The sequence below is a fragment of the Protobothrops mucrosquamatus genome, unplaced genomic scaffold (genome assembly GCF_001527695.2).
Source record: "Protobothrops mucrosquamatus isolate PMUCROS unplaced genomic scaffold, P.Mucros_1.0 scaffold1151, whole genome shotgun sequence".
Lineage (NCBI taxonomy): Eukaryota > Metazoa > Chordata > Lepidosauria > Squamata > Viperidae > Protobothrops > Protobothrops mucrosquamatus.
The window spans coordinates 383,998-400,979 of NW_015387366.1; the positions used below are offsets into that span (position 1 = coordinate 383,998).

The 16,982-nt window shown below is 39.0% G+C and overlaps 1 protein-coding gene across 1 annotated transcript in view; it reads left to right on the forward strand.

Annotated features, from left to right (window-relative positions):
* The window catches only part of SPATA6L (spermatogenesis associated 6 like), a 32,170-nt gene extending 20,165 nt beyond the window's left edge, over positions 1-12,005 (forward strand). Inside the window, exons 8-13 of the mRNA XM_015820623.1 lie at positions 2,446-2,557; positions 4,627-4,670; positions 5,215-5,390; positions 8,408-8,501; positions 10,990-11,105; positions 11,833-12,005. Coding sequence (XP_015676109.1) covers positions 2,446-2,557; positions 4,627-4,670; positions 5,215-5,390; positions 8,408-8,501; positions 10,990-11,091 — 528 coding nt within the window. The 3' untranslated portion in view covers positions 11,092-11,105; positions 11,833-12,005. The remainder of the gene's footprint in view (positions 1-2,445; positions 2,558-4,626; positions 4,671-5,214; positions 5,391-8,407; positions 8,502-10,989; positions 11,106-11,832) is intronic.
* Positions 12,006-16,982: the final 4,977 nt, after the last annotated feature.

The following is a 16,982-nucleotide window of genomic DNA, read 5'->3' on the forward strand; positions in this document are numbered from 1 at the left end:
TTCAACTCCCAGAATTCCTGAGCCAGCATGCTGGCTCAGGAATTCTGGGAGTTGAAGTCCACGAGTCATAAAAGAGCCGAGGTTGCCTACCCCTGACCTATACTATTTTGAGGGGGGGGCACCTTTCCTTTTTCTCTTTTCTTCTTTTGCAACATTTATAAACAATATAGTGAAGATGTTGGCTTTAACCTTAAATTATACTTTTTATATATCCTAAAAACTAAATATATGCTGCTTATTATCTTTTATTAATGTTATATTGATTAGCAATTGCATACATTTCAGTTTATCCATAGGTAATACCTTTTTTAAATACATCTTTGCTTTAAATAAAGCAAAAGGATTGATAACAAAGCTAAGTTATAGTCATTTTTTAAAAAAGGAACACACATCAAATTGGGCTGATTAAGAATTCAAATTGGGCTGATTTAAATAAATTTCTGTTTTTCATCTTGTTTTTATCTGCGTACCTTTAACACACACTGGAATGTGTTGTTGCTAGATCCAAGAATTTGTTGACAATATTTGGGTCTGTTGCTGGATTGCATCCCATCATCCTCACCATTAACCATGATGGCTTGGTCTGATGAGAGTTGTAAGGGCAGACCTTTCGTCTCCCTGATGCTAAGCTCTCTCCAGTGACATGAAAATAGCCTTGATTTGCCTCAACTTCCCATGTGTGTTTTGCCTTGTACAGAAAGTACGTGTGTATGTGTACAGATATAGATACATATACATACATTCAGTCACTTCCTTTTACTAGTATAATAACCATAAAATGAAGAAGTTCTGACTGTCATTTTTTCCTGTGGTGTAATAAAAATTGGGGAAGTAGAATTTCTTACCAGCTTAAAGTTGCTTGCAAACATCTACAAATGCTGCCAGTGTGCCTTTACTCAGATGTAAGATGCACATCTATCGGTGGGGATTCTTGCCTAATAAGAGTCTTTGGTCTGGATTTCTGATGAAGGATGTATATTGATTTCAAAGAGATTCCCACTGAGTTTAATCCAGGTAAGCATGTGTAGGATTGCGGTGTAAACCTACTACTGTCATCTTCAAGCGAAGCTGGTTGTAATGTTTTCCAAGAAAACTGTTATGGTGCAATTTTCATTTTTCTTCCCATCCCAAAATCAATGTTCCCTTTCTTGTCTCTTCCCTGCCCATACAGAGACAGTTATAAAGATTTCTTTCTATATAACTAAAGAAAGAAATTTCTTTAGAAGTTTTCATAAATACAGTGTTTCAGTGCTCACAATATCGCCCCTTTCCTCTGCAAAAGTTATATAAACAAATCAATACTATTCTTGGGAAATCACCAATCCCAGCTAGTACAACCATTTCTCCTATTCTCAAGAAATGACAGGATTTAATTAACAGCAAGCCACATAATAGACTTAATCCACTTGGGTCTATTTAAACAGTATAGGTTTATAAGTAACAAGAGAATGACTCTTGTCTATACTTGATAATGCAAAAGTCTATTTCACCCACTATTTGGAGGTAGGATAAAGTCAACATCATGCAAGCTTATGTGCATTGATTGATTGATTGATATGCCATCTTTATTATTCAAGGTAGCGAATACATCCTTCCTCCTCCTATTTTCCCCACAACAACAACCTGGTAAGGTAGACAGGCTAACAGACTGTGAATGGCTCAAGGTTTTCATGGCTAAGGTCACGATCTCTGGCATTCTAGCCAGATGCCTTAACCACTAGACTAAACTGCCGATCAATAAATTTACCTATACCATTCTGATTCCCCCATCCTTACTTTGAAAGAGACGGGGCCAGGACACTGATTCATTCAAAGGCATTAGAACTTCCAGTTGCTTCATTGAACTAATTTTGAATAAGTAAACAATGTAATCACAATCAATAGGGTAGACTGACCCAAATTAATCAGCTAGAACAGTAAGCAATAAGGAAACAGCCATAGTTGGGTTCTTGGGAGTAGAGATAAGTGGATCACAGTGTTTTCATCTCATGACGTATGGTATATTTTAAGCCAAGAAATGCATTAAAATTGTAGTCTGAAAAATACATACATACATACATACATACATACATACATACATACATACATACATACATACATACCATTCCTTCCTATCTACATCATAGATGTGGACCATATAAAGACCTCAAATATCCCTGCATTGGATTTATACCCATCTTAATGCTGGGTCTAAAAGCAGCCCACTTGTTAGGTAATTATTTTTTGAAGTATCTGCAAAACCTTTTGACTTAATTCAAGTTTTTAAATCAGCCAGTTAGTTTAATATTTACCCTGCAATTATATTAAAGCTAAGAATTATATTAAAGGATGTTAGGGGCAAGTGAAGATAAGTAGTAAATGTACCACACTCGCCTGAAACTTTATTTCAATTATTTCAGTATTGTTTAGGATTCCATTTTGAGACTATTTCCTCATTATTTTTAGGTGGATGCTTCTAAAGGATTTTCTGAGGAAGTTCTGTCTCCCTTATCATATCGAAATGTAAGACAGGGTACCAGCACTTCAAGAAATCCTCACAAATACCAGTTGAAACGAGGTACCTACTCATTTGTTACACATTGATTTATAATGTTAATTGGTTTTTTGTCTGCTTACATCTCAGGGTGTTGTCACATTTTGATGCTATGGGGGCTGAATTTTGTCATCTTTATTCCTTCTGATGAACATGTTCTGGAGATCTCCATTGATCTAGATCATGGTTGTCCCATCTTTTGGCTTGCCTGGGCTGCACTGAGTGAAGAGGAATTGTCTTGGACTGCATATATAACTGTCTAGGGCTGCATGTGGTCTACAGGCCATGAGTTGGACATACCGGATCTGTTCTAGATGCTCCTTGTGACCATTTTCCCATGCGCTAACTACTTAGATCTTAAATACATTAGGAGAGTTATTTTAGGGCAAAGGCAGAACCTCTAATTTTATTTAGTAAATGGAAGTTTCTGCTTCTGTAAACTACAACAAAGATTGCTATGGGAGACCACAAACCACATGGCTGGAGTAGTTGAGTAATTCTAGTGAATGATGACGTGCTTCACAGTCTCCATGGCCCAGAAGATAACCCAGATCTGTGATTTAAGCAAAGTTGTGTTTCCCACTAGTAATCTTGTTTCTTTTCTATATCAGAAGTGGATACCTTTCTTAATGGCATAAAATTAAGATAGCACATGGCACATAATACAAACCCTTCATAATGCCTTTCATGCTCAGGAAAAATGCTCCTCAGGCATCACGTTTTACTGGGTCTTCTTTCAGTAGATTCTTCTTGTAGTCAACGCAGCATGCCCTTGCAAGGTAATATTATGCAGGAAATGTGGAAGAGATTATCCGTGAAATAAAGGTGCAGTTGTTACATTGGTCTGGAAGAGAGCCAAGTAGCTTTCATTCGAAGTCTTCCAGTAGAGGGATTTTTTTTTCTTTTCAAATCATAGATTTGTGTACCCGGGAAACTGCCATCTATTTCTCTGATCCTGACCCAAATCTGTCTTTACAAAATAATTGTAACTGAGATAAGCTGCTGTCCCAGATGCTTGTTAGGTATCCATAGATTTGCATTCTTCTTCCAACTTCATACCATTTTGGTAATAATTTTAAACATTACATTTTATTAGATAAACTTTTATATGCCAGGATAAATAAGTATTGTAAATATTTAATCAGCGTGGTACTGTAGGAGGCGCTTTTAGTGATGAAAACACTTCTGAGTTACTCAGTTGTGAATAAACTGTGGCGTTTAGCCAGCTAATAAATAATCATAAGCATCTATATTGCATACAGTTCTTTCTCTGGTTTTCAAAGTGATGTGTGACATGGGAGTTTGCATTTTCTTGCCAAACCAGATTCTCAACTGCTAATAGAGGGAAACAAGTGAGGTTATCTCTTTTCTTGAAAGCCCAATTGTATGTTGTCCAAATTCTGGCAAACGAACAAAATCTTTCATGCATTAGTATTTCCTTTGTTGAGCTCAACATGTTTCTTTTTCCTATTAATTAGGAAAAAAAATACTCCAGTCTAAATTTCAGAGAATCAGGGCATTGTGTCATTCTAAACCAATGCATATCACAGATAAATAGACAACTTTTGTGCTATCTATCTATTCAATTTCTATAGTTGCCCATCTCAGTCAACGACTCTGGATGGCATACAATTCAAGGAAATATGTTGCAATCAAAATATTAAAAACATTTTAACACAATAAAAAAGAATTCAGAAACATCCAAAATATACCTATATCTAATTAAATCCAGATTACCCAGCTCCATGCTTTGACCTTCCCCAAATTGTTGCACTTCAATCTTTATCTACACTCCAGACCGTTATTTATAGATTGTTCTATTCTTAAGCATTAATCAGAAGTTTTAATTCAGCAGGAAGCTGTAACCATGCCCTGTATTATATAATTTTAATAAATATAGCCTAGATCCATGCTGAAATTCCAGATTGTACCTGAAAATTGATTAGAGCTGGATGACAAGTATTGCAGAAAATAGATCTAACCAGCCGTATTAAACCGTCCTGTGATCTTTCATAAACTATCTTAACACACAAGACATGTGCAGTATAAGAATTATTTGCATTAATCAGAATGCTTGTTTTTGTTTCTTGTAGCAATATCGTTTGATAGCTGGAAAACCACATCTCCAGCTGCTAAGGTAAACATTTGGGGAGAGGTTTGTAAAAACATGGCAAATAAGTTGATTGATGAATTCAGAATTCTGGATCATTTAAGCAATTATTCCATTGTATAGTTAATACATGCCTTCTGTTGTGTGAACTCCATCACCACCACCCCTCCCCTCCCGCCAATACTGCAATGGTCAGCTAGAATTCAGAATGGGAAAGGGCTGAAGCATCAATAATATCTGATATTGTAAACTTGGCCTGTGTGAGACAAATGCTTAATCCACACAGGTGATGGTATGTATATGAAAATCCGGAAGTTACATTTGCCAACTTCCTCCGCTGGAGGTCTGTTGATTCCATTGATAGTCATTCGGTGGACAGCTATTTGTGTCTTTCTTTTTCACAATTAATGTTCCTTGTTCTGACTCCATCTCCTCCATCTTGTTTCCCTCTAGATGGGTTTGGAGTCTGTAATTGCCAGAATGCTGGTTGGCACTTTGGGGAGTTGTAGTCTGAAAAAACAGCAGACTGCAGCAGGCTTCTTTTATTGGGAAATTCTTCCTTTCTTCATAGGTTATCAGAGAACCGGCGGAAGGCCAAAATTTGGATTACGAGTCGTCATTTCATGAAACAAAGACATCTGCTGCCACTTATGCATGGAAGACCCCTGGTCTTTGCCACAGAAGTTCTTCCCCAAACCATTATGAGTCATCGAGTCCTAGTGGGAGATGGGCATCTCCCCAGCACAGGTTACCACTCTTAGATAATTAGGGATTAACTGTAGCACCAGTGGACCATATAGCTAGAGCAGGGCTTTTCAACCAGTGGTACAGGTACCACCTGTGGTACATTGGCACCTGGCAGGTGGTACGCGACCATCCTAGAAAAGTGGGAGCGGGGGAGGGGAATGAGCTGAACCGGTGGCAGCACCACACAGGCCTGAGCGAGAGATAGCTGGAGCTGCAGGGCTGTCAGGGCTCAGTGGAAGTGCTAGGATCAGCTCCAGGCTCCAGCTGGAGCTCGGCACTGATCCTGGCGCTTCTGCTTAGCCCTGAAGAAGCACCGATCAGCTGGAATGTTGCAGCATCTCCAGGGTCTTGTGATTTACATTCAGATGCTTGGCAACTGATTCATATTTATGACGGTCACAGTGTCCCAGGGTCATGTGAAGTGACCAAAACCTGCTGCAACCACCCAGCAGGGGGGGGAATAAAAACCAACCCCCCCACCCCTGCTGCCAATCCTCAACAGAAATGCTCACAACAATGGAAACCTCGGACAGGAGGAAGAGCACCACCGGGAGGGCAGACAGGTGTCTTGCTTGGCTGTGGCTTGGGGGCACTTTTTTCAGTGCCATTGTAACTTTTTGTAAATCAAGGACTACCTGTACTTTATCACTTTTTCCCTTTTTTTTGGGTCATCAAGTTTTTGACACCTTGCTAGGCGACTGGTGGTACTTGGATATTGCCATATTCTAAAAGTGGTACAATGGGTGAAAAGGTTGAAAAGCCCTGAGCTAGAGCATATCCCTGTCAACAGAAATTGTTGACAGCTGCAGTTGCTGCTGCTTCTTGCCTTCATCGATATCAGTAACAGTCATAGAATAATTAAACTCCATCTCTCTGTCAAGGAAGACTCAAATATCCACTTCTTGGTGATAACCTCTATTACCAGGAAAGAGGCCTACTTTTCCCTCCCTATCACTGCAAAGGATATGGGAACAGCTGTCTAAGAACCATTGTAGTTGCAAATAGAGTCAGCAATTAGAAGCTCAGTTCAGCCAAGGTAGCCAATTTGTTTTGTTAGGAAGCTTGTATATATTGTAGCCTCTTTTGGGTGCATTATATCTTGCTTGCTCATGTCTTCTTGAAAGATCAGTTTTACAACTTATGATTGCGTCCAGATCTGGCTTTTTGTATTGATGCTCACTATTCTCTAGTCCTGAGAACACCTTTCAGCAATCAGTTGATTTGCTAGTAAAATATCTCTAAGGTTTTTAAAAATATTATTCCATTTCTCTAAGCATCTTGTACCGTAGTCTCCCATTGTTGCAGCTACACAGCAGCTAAGAAAGTACAGATAAAGACGTAAGCAAGAAATTAAAACAAATGATTGCTTCAACAGAAGAAATAAGGTTGATTACATTACAAGTACAGGAAGTGAAGGTTAAAATTAAAAGTAACATTCATGTTAGAGTCCTCCAGGATGCTATAATAAGGGCTATTTTTGAAGTCTGCTTGGAAACGTCAGCTAGCATGAAATTCAGCCACTCGGTTTATTTTATGAGATTTAGTAGCTGCTTGACTTGTATAACTGACACTAAAACCAAAAAAGAAAATTCCATGATCTGGACATACAGACTGCCTGTAACTAAACATAACCAGCAGGATTCCACTAGGATCCTACTCCAAGGTCTGGAAGAACACTTAAGATTTGGCTCCCACCCTGATGTTCTGGATCTCTGATGGGTATCATTCCATAGGGCAGGTGCCACTAAAGAGGAAACAAATTTCCTGGATCCCAGTAAATGGTGTGGTTGAATAACAGGATCTGAAGCACACTAGCTCTACCTGATCTTATCAAACTATAGGAGATAGACAGTCCTTCAGATAGCCTGGCCTTTTTATCTATATTTGAATAGATTTGTCCACGCTGTTGCCAATGCTTAGCAAAAATCCTGCTTCCCCTCTTTTTCTAGACACAGTTCCAAGACCTTTAAAACTTTCGGAAAGGGAAGAGCTATTGACTTTATAGCCCTTTTTCACTGTGAATCATCTGTGAATCTCAGAGACAAGGTGGTGTGCCCTGGCAGAGTGCCACTTTTTCTATAGTGATTCCAGGACCAGAAAGCAGATGTCTTACCTTTCATTTGAGCATGTCCCAATTCTTAAAATTTAGAGATCAGCTAATAGATTTTATTTATCAAATCCTTGGCGATATCTGATGGATTTTTAATATTTTTATTTAGTGCATCAGTGTCACAAATTGGAATAGTTATTTTTTTATACTCTCTGTAAGAGTTAGATCCAAATTTGGTTGCGAGCTGCCTCAGAGAATTTTGTTAGGGGGAAAGTGGGAAAAAAAAAAGTGCCAATGACTAAATAAGATATATCTATGTACTTCGATGAAAGATGACAATGTCTGGAGTACTTGGCTATTGACAATTTAAAGTGAAAGTCTTCTGCATTTTCTTCCCTCCTGCTGACTAAAGGATACAATGCAGTGATGCTGATCAGCTTAGATTAAGAAAAATATGAGCTAAGATCTAGGCAAGTCCCATAAACAATTCTGACCTTGTGGTATAAATAGAAAAAAAAAATCGGGGAGAATTTCACACATTTGAATTGCTTGGTAAAAGAGATACTTCGAGTTCTTAGTCAGCACTTTAGCAAAAGTTGATCTCTGCAGCAAAATGTTCAGGTGCTGGTAACTTGTGAGCCCAATTTGCAGAACACAAAAACTGAACATATATTGCAGTCATATTTAGTAGTAAAGAGTGAAGAAGATCCATTACTAATGGGGAACCTGCGGAAATGCCAGCTGATGGAAGTTGTTGTGTTACCTGATGGGACCGTCTGCCTAGACCAGGAGTGTGTCCAACCTTGGCAAGTTTAAGACCTGTGGAGTTCAACTCTCAGAATTCCCCAGTGAGCCATGCTGGCTGAGGAATTCTGGGAGTTGAAGTCCACAAGTCTTAAAACTTGCCAAGGTTGGATACCCTTGGCCTAGACAGCAGCATGGGTATTGAGTGTCGGATGTTTTTCAGGTTATACTCCAGCCCCAATTCCAGCTGGGAGGAGATTAATGAGAGAGTGAGGAATCTGCTTACCTCTCCTGAAGCCAGAGAAAGACTTTCCATTGTGAGTACAATGTGCTTAACTGGGATACTTACTTACTTACTGTTTTCATATTTTATTTTATTTTATTTTATCTCATTGCAGGCTGCCTACAGTTGCCTCTTAGTGAGATGGGCAGCACACACATTAATTAATTAAATCAATACTCTTAGGCATTGCAGAGTAGCAAAATGGCACCCAAGTTGCCAGTTTTGACTGTTCAAATGAAGGTGACAAAGTCATGGAGAAAGCTAATAATAATAATAATAATAATAATAATAATAATAATAATAATAATAATAATAATAATAAAGTTGGAAGGGACCTTGGAGGTCATCTAGTCCAACCCCCCCTGCTCAGGCAGGAAACCCTATACCATTTCAGACAAATGGCTGTCCAGTCTCTTCTTAAAAACTTCCAGTGTTGGAGCATTCACCGCTTCTGGAGGCAGGTTGTTCCACTGATTAATTGTTCTAACTGTCAGGAAGTTGTAATGTCAATTTCCTGCACTACATTTCAGTTTTCCTCTCAAAAGTCAAGCACTTACTCCTTGGCAAGGCTGGCCTTTGCTGAGATGATAAATCTGTCTCTGGGCCAGATCACTTGGTATTGCAAAGACAGAGGTGGCCTTCCAATAGTTGAATGCTATGGTAGTGGTGAAAAACGAAAAGGAGGGAACGATTTCCTTCCACATGGAAAATCAAAAACAAACTTTTATCCTGGTTTTATTATCATCATCGTCATCTCTTTATATGAGCAAAAACAATGGAGCGTGTGATATATTTAGATCAAGCAGATGATGGTAGCTTTCAAGAATCAGATTTGGAAGTCCAGCTCAAATAAGGAGAGAGGTGGGTCCTTACTTCCTACACGTATCATTTATTAAGCAGTTGTTTGTTGAGGCTCTCTCTGCAACCCTTTGGCTGGTGAATTTTTTTTCTTTGTTACATTTATATGCTAACTTTCCTCCATGGATTGTAGTCTGTACTATTGGCAAATTGAATTTGTTGAACGTGGATTTTGGTAGCTAAAATTGTATCAGCTACGTCAAAGGGTCACATCAAAGAGATTTTGGGCAGAAATAAAAGGATTATAGGAATTTTTTTTAAAAAAAACAAAGATTAAAAACTGTCCTAACGAGAGGAATCTTTTCCTACCAATACTCCTTCCATCACTCAGAAAAAAGCCCTTGCTGTCTGTACATCAAATGCTAACTCCCTGTTGCAGCAGAGAAACTAGAAAATCAGAAAAAAGGGAGAATGAAGTATCCTAGAAAAGAATTTTCTTGGATTGCTGGCATTCTAACTTTGTATTTTTTGAATGTAATAAAACTCATTTGGGACAGATGACTTTGAATAACAGGCAGCAAAAGCAGCAGATGCTTCTTGCTCTATATTTTTTAGCAAGCTAATCTGATCCCTGGTTCCTAGATGGATGGTTTGGAGCATGGTTATTTAGATAATTCACATTTAAATTTTGCCATAAATTGTTGCTAAAAACAAAACCCCGTAGTCAAATGACACCAGTACCCATTGTTGCAGAAAGGCTCATGAGTTGTTTGTCAACTAAGACTACCTTAATTGTTACAACGGTAGATCAGGGGTGTCAAATTCAATTTCACTGACGGCCGCATCAGCATTGCGTTTGCCCTTGGGGGGCCAGGTGGGTGTGGCCAGAGTGGGTGCAGCCTACTGGGTGGGCGTGGATGGAGTGGGTTTGGCCTACTGGGTGGGCGTGGCCAGTTCTACATCATTCGCGTCAAGGGTGCCTGTTGGGTCCTGGGCAGGAGTGGGACAGATCTGAGGGTCTCTGGCAGAAGGGGGTGGGACCGGGGCAAGTGCCAAGGCATGGTCCATCAGGGCAAGTGCTAAGATGGCCACCACAAAATTGTACATTGGCTCCCGGTTGGCCTGGGCCAGGGCCAAGGCAGCGGGGGCCGTTCCCTCATTGTTTCCAGGATGGCTTCGCGGGCCACATGAAACCACTTCACGGGCCACATCCGGTCCCCGGGCCTTGTGTTTGACATGTCTACTGTAGATTAATGCACAGAATTTGTCTTTGTGAATCTTCTGGTTCTCATAATATAAAAGAGATGGTTTTTTGTACTGGTGTGCCCGCTCCTTTGCACAGCTATTTTCTACTCAGAAATCATGCAGATCTTTTACCTCGCCTCCATAATCCTCTTGTTATGCTCTGTTTAAATCAGAGAAGCTGTTTGCACTCGTATCCAGCGCCCTATGTTGGAGGTACAGATCCATGTGAGTTAACCTACAGTGACATTACTTGCTGTTGTCTCTCTAAAATGATACATACTTGTAATGAACATTAATAGAAAGTTACTCCGACCAACAATGTACAGAGGACAGTGTCATCCATCATTTCTTCCCGAACATGTAATCATAAGCTGTTTTAATTCTTCCTGTAACAGCTGATATATTTGTTTTTAGTTGGGAACATTTAGCATTGCTGATCATGATGAATGATCCAAGTTAATGGGACAAGTATTTTGCAGGGAGCCACTGATTTTGAGATTGATGATGTCCTTGAGAGAAGGTCCATCTCTTTGAGGAGTTCCCCACACTGTGACTCAACAGAACAGAGATACAGCTTGTAGTTATGGTTGGCAAGGTAGGTTTCTTAAGCAATCTTGTCTTTGGGGTAGCAGCAATAGCATATTTCGGGTAATTTAAGAAAAAATCTCAAGAAGGCTATAAAATCATGGACAAACGCGGTAAGATAAGCCATTAGAGCAATATTATAGCCAGGCATATTTCTAATGTACCCACCCTCCAGAACAGTTGGAAAATAAGGAATCGCTTCTATGGAGAAAAATGACATTACATGCAGGATTCTTAATATCATTGTTTCCCACAAGAGCATAGCAACACTATTATTTAGCACTGCAAGACAGTCTAAAGTCCAAATGCCAACTGAATGGTTAGCATTGCAAATCAGTTGGCTAAAGTCCAAATGCCAACCAAACTTGACCTTGGATGCTTAATTAAAGTTGTTTAATGGTGTTAGCTTTCCTGGGTCCTGGTGAGTCACGGATTCCTGGAAAACATTAGGATTGAGGGATACATGTCTGGATTAGTATGCTCTGATCCTAAGATAAGTGAGCAAGTTCCCTAAGATCTCAATTACAACCAATTGTAAAATGTCTTTATCTTTTTTGTCTTAAGCATTTTTATCCTGTCATTCATAGCCTGCAGCCTTTAAATTAGAATAAGTCACAACAATGCTATTACAGTCTGTTGGGAAAAAAAATCTATTTTTGTTCAAAGTGGAGTGTTTCATATACTGTTTTTTCTATTTTTCTTCCTCTAGTAATAACTAATAAGTATCTCATTTGCAGAAAGAGTGCCATGGCTTTGAGATATAGCCCGGAAGATTTATTGCTGGCAAGGTCTTCACTGCAAAATGAAGATGATGGAAAGTTCATTCTCAGCATGAAGTTATGTCAACATTGATTTGAACACAAGTCACCGCTGTATGGTTGCGTTGATTAAACTGAGGATTTATACGTTTTGAAAGGAGTGTAAATATATTGACTTATTAAGGTTGAAGGCATAATCATGCAGATGCACATGCAGTTTGAATCATTGTTTCAGGAAGGTTGTCTATTGCTACCTTAAGATGGTCCTTAGTGGATTTAAAATTAAACGCCTTACTGAATTTAGGACAGATTGATAACCACTATATTTTTAGTCTGGTCAGTTAAGGAAGTTACCACATAATAAGAGTCCATCTCAGATATATTCAGATTTAGAATATTAATTCTACTTTTTCAGAGAAGGTGCTGGAAGTGCTCAGATATTTAAAGCAGAGATATGTCCATCGCTGAAAGCCTATTCATTATAGTGATGGAAAGGCTGCCAGTGTCACTCCATAGTTGCTATTCCTGCTGTAGAAGATGATTGGGGAAGCCTTGAGTTAAGTATGTTCAAAGATCTTATGTTCTTACTCAACACACTATTAACATCAGTCCCAGAACTAGAGCAGTGGTGGGATTTAAATATGTGAACAACCGGTTCTTTGTGTGGATGCCGCTTCTGGAAGTCCATTCTGGGCCTGGGCAACAAAAAATTAGCTACCGGTTTTGCAGAAGTAGTGCGAACTGGCTGAATCCCACCACTGAACTGGAGAAATAGTTATCTTTCCCAGTGAAACCAGTCAGATAGAAAAATGTGTGAAGGTATATATGCATATATCTGTCTATTTATTTATGTATGTGAATACATAAACACACAGTTAAAAAACAGTTATATAAAAAGTAAATTGGCAAAAGCCCCCAAAGCCCTCTGTGATCACACAACTATATTGGCTTTGAAAGTGGTGGTGTCTGTTCTACATACATTCTCCAGTGTCTGTAATATTGTTCTCTCTGGATACCATCTTATGTACACTTAATTTGGAAATAACTTAGAATAACGTAAGTTTAATTGGAAGAGCAGCATGATGGTCTAGTAATGAAGGTGCTTGCATCCAACTGAGAAGGTTGAGAGTTCAATCCTAGGCAGTGATGGATGTTTCTCTCTCTCAGAGCCCAAAGAGAAAATAATTTGCTGCGAACTCCATGTAGGTGTCAGGAAGGGCATCTGGCCAGTAAATACTCAGCTCGATTCAGTTGCTCTTACTCTTACCCAAATTAAAGGATTACAGGGTCATAAAAAGAAGAAAAAAGTTTAACTGGCTTTAATTCTGAGTAGACATTTGTACTATTGACCAAAGATGGAATAATAGGGTAGGCATTTACAATGTTTGGGTTTGTTCGTTTTATTTACATCCCATCTTTATTATTTTTATAAATAATTCAAAGAAGCTAACATACCTATTATTTTTGCCTCCTAATTTCCCCACAACAGCTTGTGTGGTGGTTGGGCTGAGAACAAATGACTGATCGAAAGTCACCCAGCTGGCTAAGGTGGGATTAGAACTCACAATCTCCCAGTTTCTAGCCTGGTGCCTTCACCATTACACCAACCTGGCTGTCTGTTTTGTTTGGGTTTTTTCCCCCTCAGTTCATAAGAGTAATCTGTACAGCAGAAACCAACATGAATTTGGAAAGTTCACAACTAGATATATGTCTCCAGGCTTCCTTTGGCTTTGCTAGATCCCTGAAGGAGACCTTGTCTCTATAAAAAGACAAGGCCTCTATTATATGCTCACCCTACAACTTCACTAATAAGAGTGCATACGAAAGTTCAACAAGACATGAACATCTATGTATTGGACTCCACCTTACAAATGGAAACCATAATTTTTATTCTTCACTTCATATTTTTAGAGACAATGTTCTGATTTACTTCATTCATTGGACTTCATCTCAGATTTACAAGTATTCATTCAACATTTAAGAATAGAGTTGATTGACAAAGTGCGATTAAGTCAGTATCAATCCTTTATAATCACATCAATTTTCTCCAAGATGATCTGTCACCAACCCAGGACTTCAGGTTTTCTAATGGTGTGCCAATCACTACTGTAATTAAATCTATCCACCCTGGTGCTGGTCATCCTTTTCCCTTCCACCTTTCCCAGCATCAGAGCATCCATTCCATTCCATTCCATTCTATTCTATTATATTCCTTATTCTATTCTATTCTATTCTATTCTATTCCTTATTCTATTCTATTCTATTCCATTCCATTCCCTTCCACCTTTCCTTAGCATCAGAGCTAAGTCTTCATATAATGCGTTCAAAGTAGGATAATTTGAGCCAGATCATGTGAGCCTTAAGTGAGAATTCTGGGTTTATTTGGTGATCAATTTATTTCCTTGGCTCTTTCTGGTATTCTCAAGAACCTTCACTAACTTCAAACAGCAAAAGAATTAATATGCTTTCTTCAGAATCTAATTTTCACCTCCATAGAATGTCAGAAAGAAATCATTGTCTACATCTGGGGTGTCAAACTGTCGGCCCGTGGGCCGGATGCATCATGGCGAAACCGTGCCCACCCCATTGCCAGCAATGGAAAAAAAAGTCATGATAAGTCGTGACACGTCATGTGACATTGCGAGTTTGATAATTTAGAGAGAAACTTCATAGCATCTGAATGTTTTTTCCAAGATCCTAATTGCTACTCTGCCAAGTGCTAGTCTGTGGTATATTTCTTGATTCCTGGTTCCTTTACTTCTGATAGTCAATTGTAAAAGGCAGAAACTATTCACCACTACAGTATCTTCACTGTTAGTTCTAAGGTTGCTTGCTGCACCTGCTATGTTTAGTTTGGTCTTTATATTTAATCTTGACCAGCTGCCTGCTAAACTATTTTTTCTCTCTTATAATTAACAATAGCAGTATAACAGAGTTGGAAGGGACCTTGGAGGCCTTCTAGTTCAGCTTCCTGCTCAAGCAGGAGACCTTATACCATTCTGGACAAATGTCTGTCCAATCTTTTCTTAAAAACCTCCAGTGATGGAGCAACCAAAATTTCTGGAGGCAATTGTTCTCACTGTCAGGAAATTTCTCCTTAGTTCTAAGTTGAATTTCTCTTTGATAGGTTTCTATCTGATATTTCATGCCCTGCCCTTAGGTGCGTTGGAAAATAGGTGTATCCCCTCTTCTCTGTGGTAGCCCCTCAAATATTGTAAGACTGCTATCAAGTCACCCCCAGTCCTTCTCTTCATTAGACTATACATACTCAGTTCTTGCAACCGTTCATCATGTTTTAGCCTCCAGTCCTCTAATCATCTTTGTTGCACTCTTTCTAGAGTCTCAACATCTTTTTTGTATCATGGTGATCCAAATTGACGCAGTATTCCAAGTGTGATCCTACCAGTGCAGTTAAAGCATTACTGATACTTCACATTATTTTGATATTATCCCTCTGTAGATGCGGTCTAGAACTATATTGAGGTTTTTGGTGGTTGCAGCACATTGCGGGCTAATACTTGTGGTTGTCCATTAGGACTCCTAGATTCCTCTCACAGTTATTGCTGTTGAGCCAGGTACCACCTATTCTATACCTGTACATGTGATTGTTCTTGCCTAAGTGTAAAATCTTACTTTTCCCATCACTGAATATCATTTTTTTTTAAATAGGGCCTAGAGTTAGTTTCATTGTTTCATTTTTCCAGCTCATTGGCATTTTCAGCTTTCTAGAATAGTATGATCAGGTTATTGAGTTTCTTCCTCCAGTTTTGAAACTAATCCTGCTTTCCTCCATATATGTTTCACATGTAGTTTGAATAAATAAGGGGAGAGTATATATCTAAGATCTGCTCACTACAATAAAAAAGAATCCTGAGGAAACTAGAAAGACTGCAGAGAAGAATAATAAAGATGGTGTGGGGCTTCAGGGCTAAAGTCTACAAAGAAAGGTTAAAGAAACATGGTATGTTTAGCTTAAAGAAGAAAAGAGAAAAGGGAAACATGATAGCAGCCTTCCAATACACAAAGGGATGTCACAGGGCAGAGAATGTGGATTTATTCTCTCTAGCACCTGAGGGTAAGACAAGAGCAGGGAAAGCTTTATAGTGAGGGAGCCAAACTTGAACTAAGGCAGGATTTCCTAAGTGTGAGAACTATTAAGCCATGGAACGGCCTCTTCCTGTAGCTGAGGTTTTCATCACTGGAGGTTTCACACACACACACACACACACACACACACACACACACACACAGAGAGAGAGAGAGAGAGAGAGAGAGAGAGAGAGAGAGAGAGAGAGAGAGAGAGAGACTAGACCAGGGGTAGTCAACCTTGGCTCTTTTATGACTCGTGGACTTCAACTCCCAGAATTCCTGAGCCAGCTTAGCTGGCTCAGGAATTCTGGGAATTGAAGTCCACGAGTCATAAAAGAGCCAAGGTTGACTACCCCTGGACTAGACAGTCAGTTGTCCATAACAATATGAGGATTCCCTTCCAACCCTATGATGGGATGGGATGGGATGGGATGGGATGGGATGGGATGGGATGGGATGGGATGGAATAGAATGGAATAGAATAGAATAGAATAGAATAGAATAGAATAGAATAGAATAGAATAGTTCTTTATTGGCCAAGTATGATTGGACACACAAGGAATTTGTTTCTGGTGCATAAGCTCTCAGTGTACATGCCAACAACAAAGCTTCCTTTACCATACCAATCTGAGTATGAAGTTAGACCTTCCTGAATTCAGAAATCCTTTAGATTTCCCTTATTTTATGTGTCTGTTTCCATCTTCAGGATGCTTAAAAGACTTCATTATAATACTGTTTCCTTTTTTCTTCTAACAGCTTTCTAATTTTTTTTGTTAAGTTCTTTCCCAAGATTTTTGATTTTCTTTGGCTTTGGTTTCTCTCTTAATCTTGGCAATTTCCACAATTGTTCTTTCATCTAGCTTGTTCTTTTTGCTTCTTGGTCTTTGGCAGTTGCTTTTCATATTCATCCTTACCAGCTTCTTTTATTCCATTGTTTTCTTTGCCTTATCAACCAAGTTCAGGACTTCAAAGCAATTTTTAATGTTCTTGAAAATGGTAGGTGCACGCTCAAGATCATATTATAAAAGCTGGTTTTGATT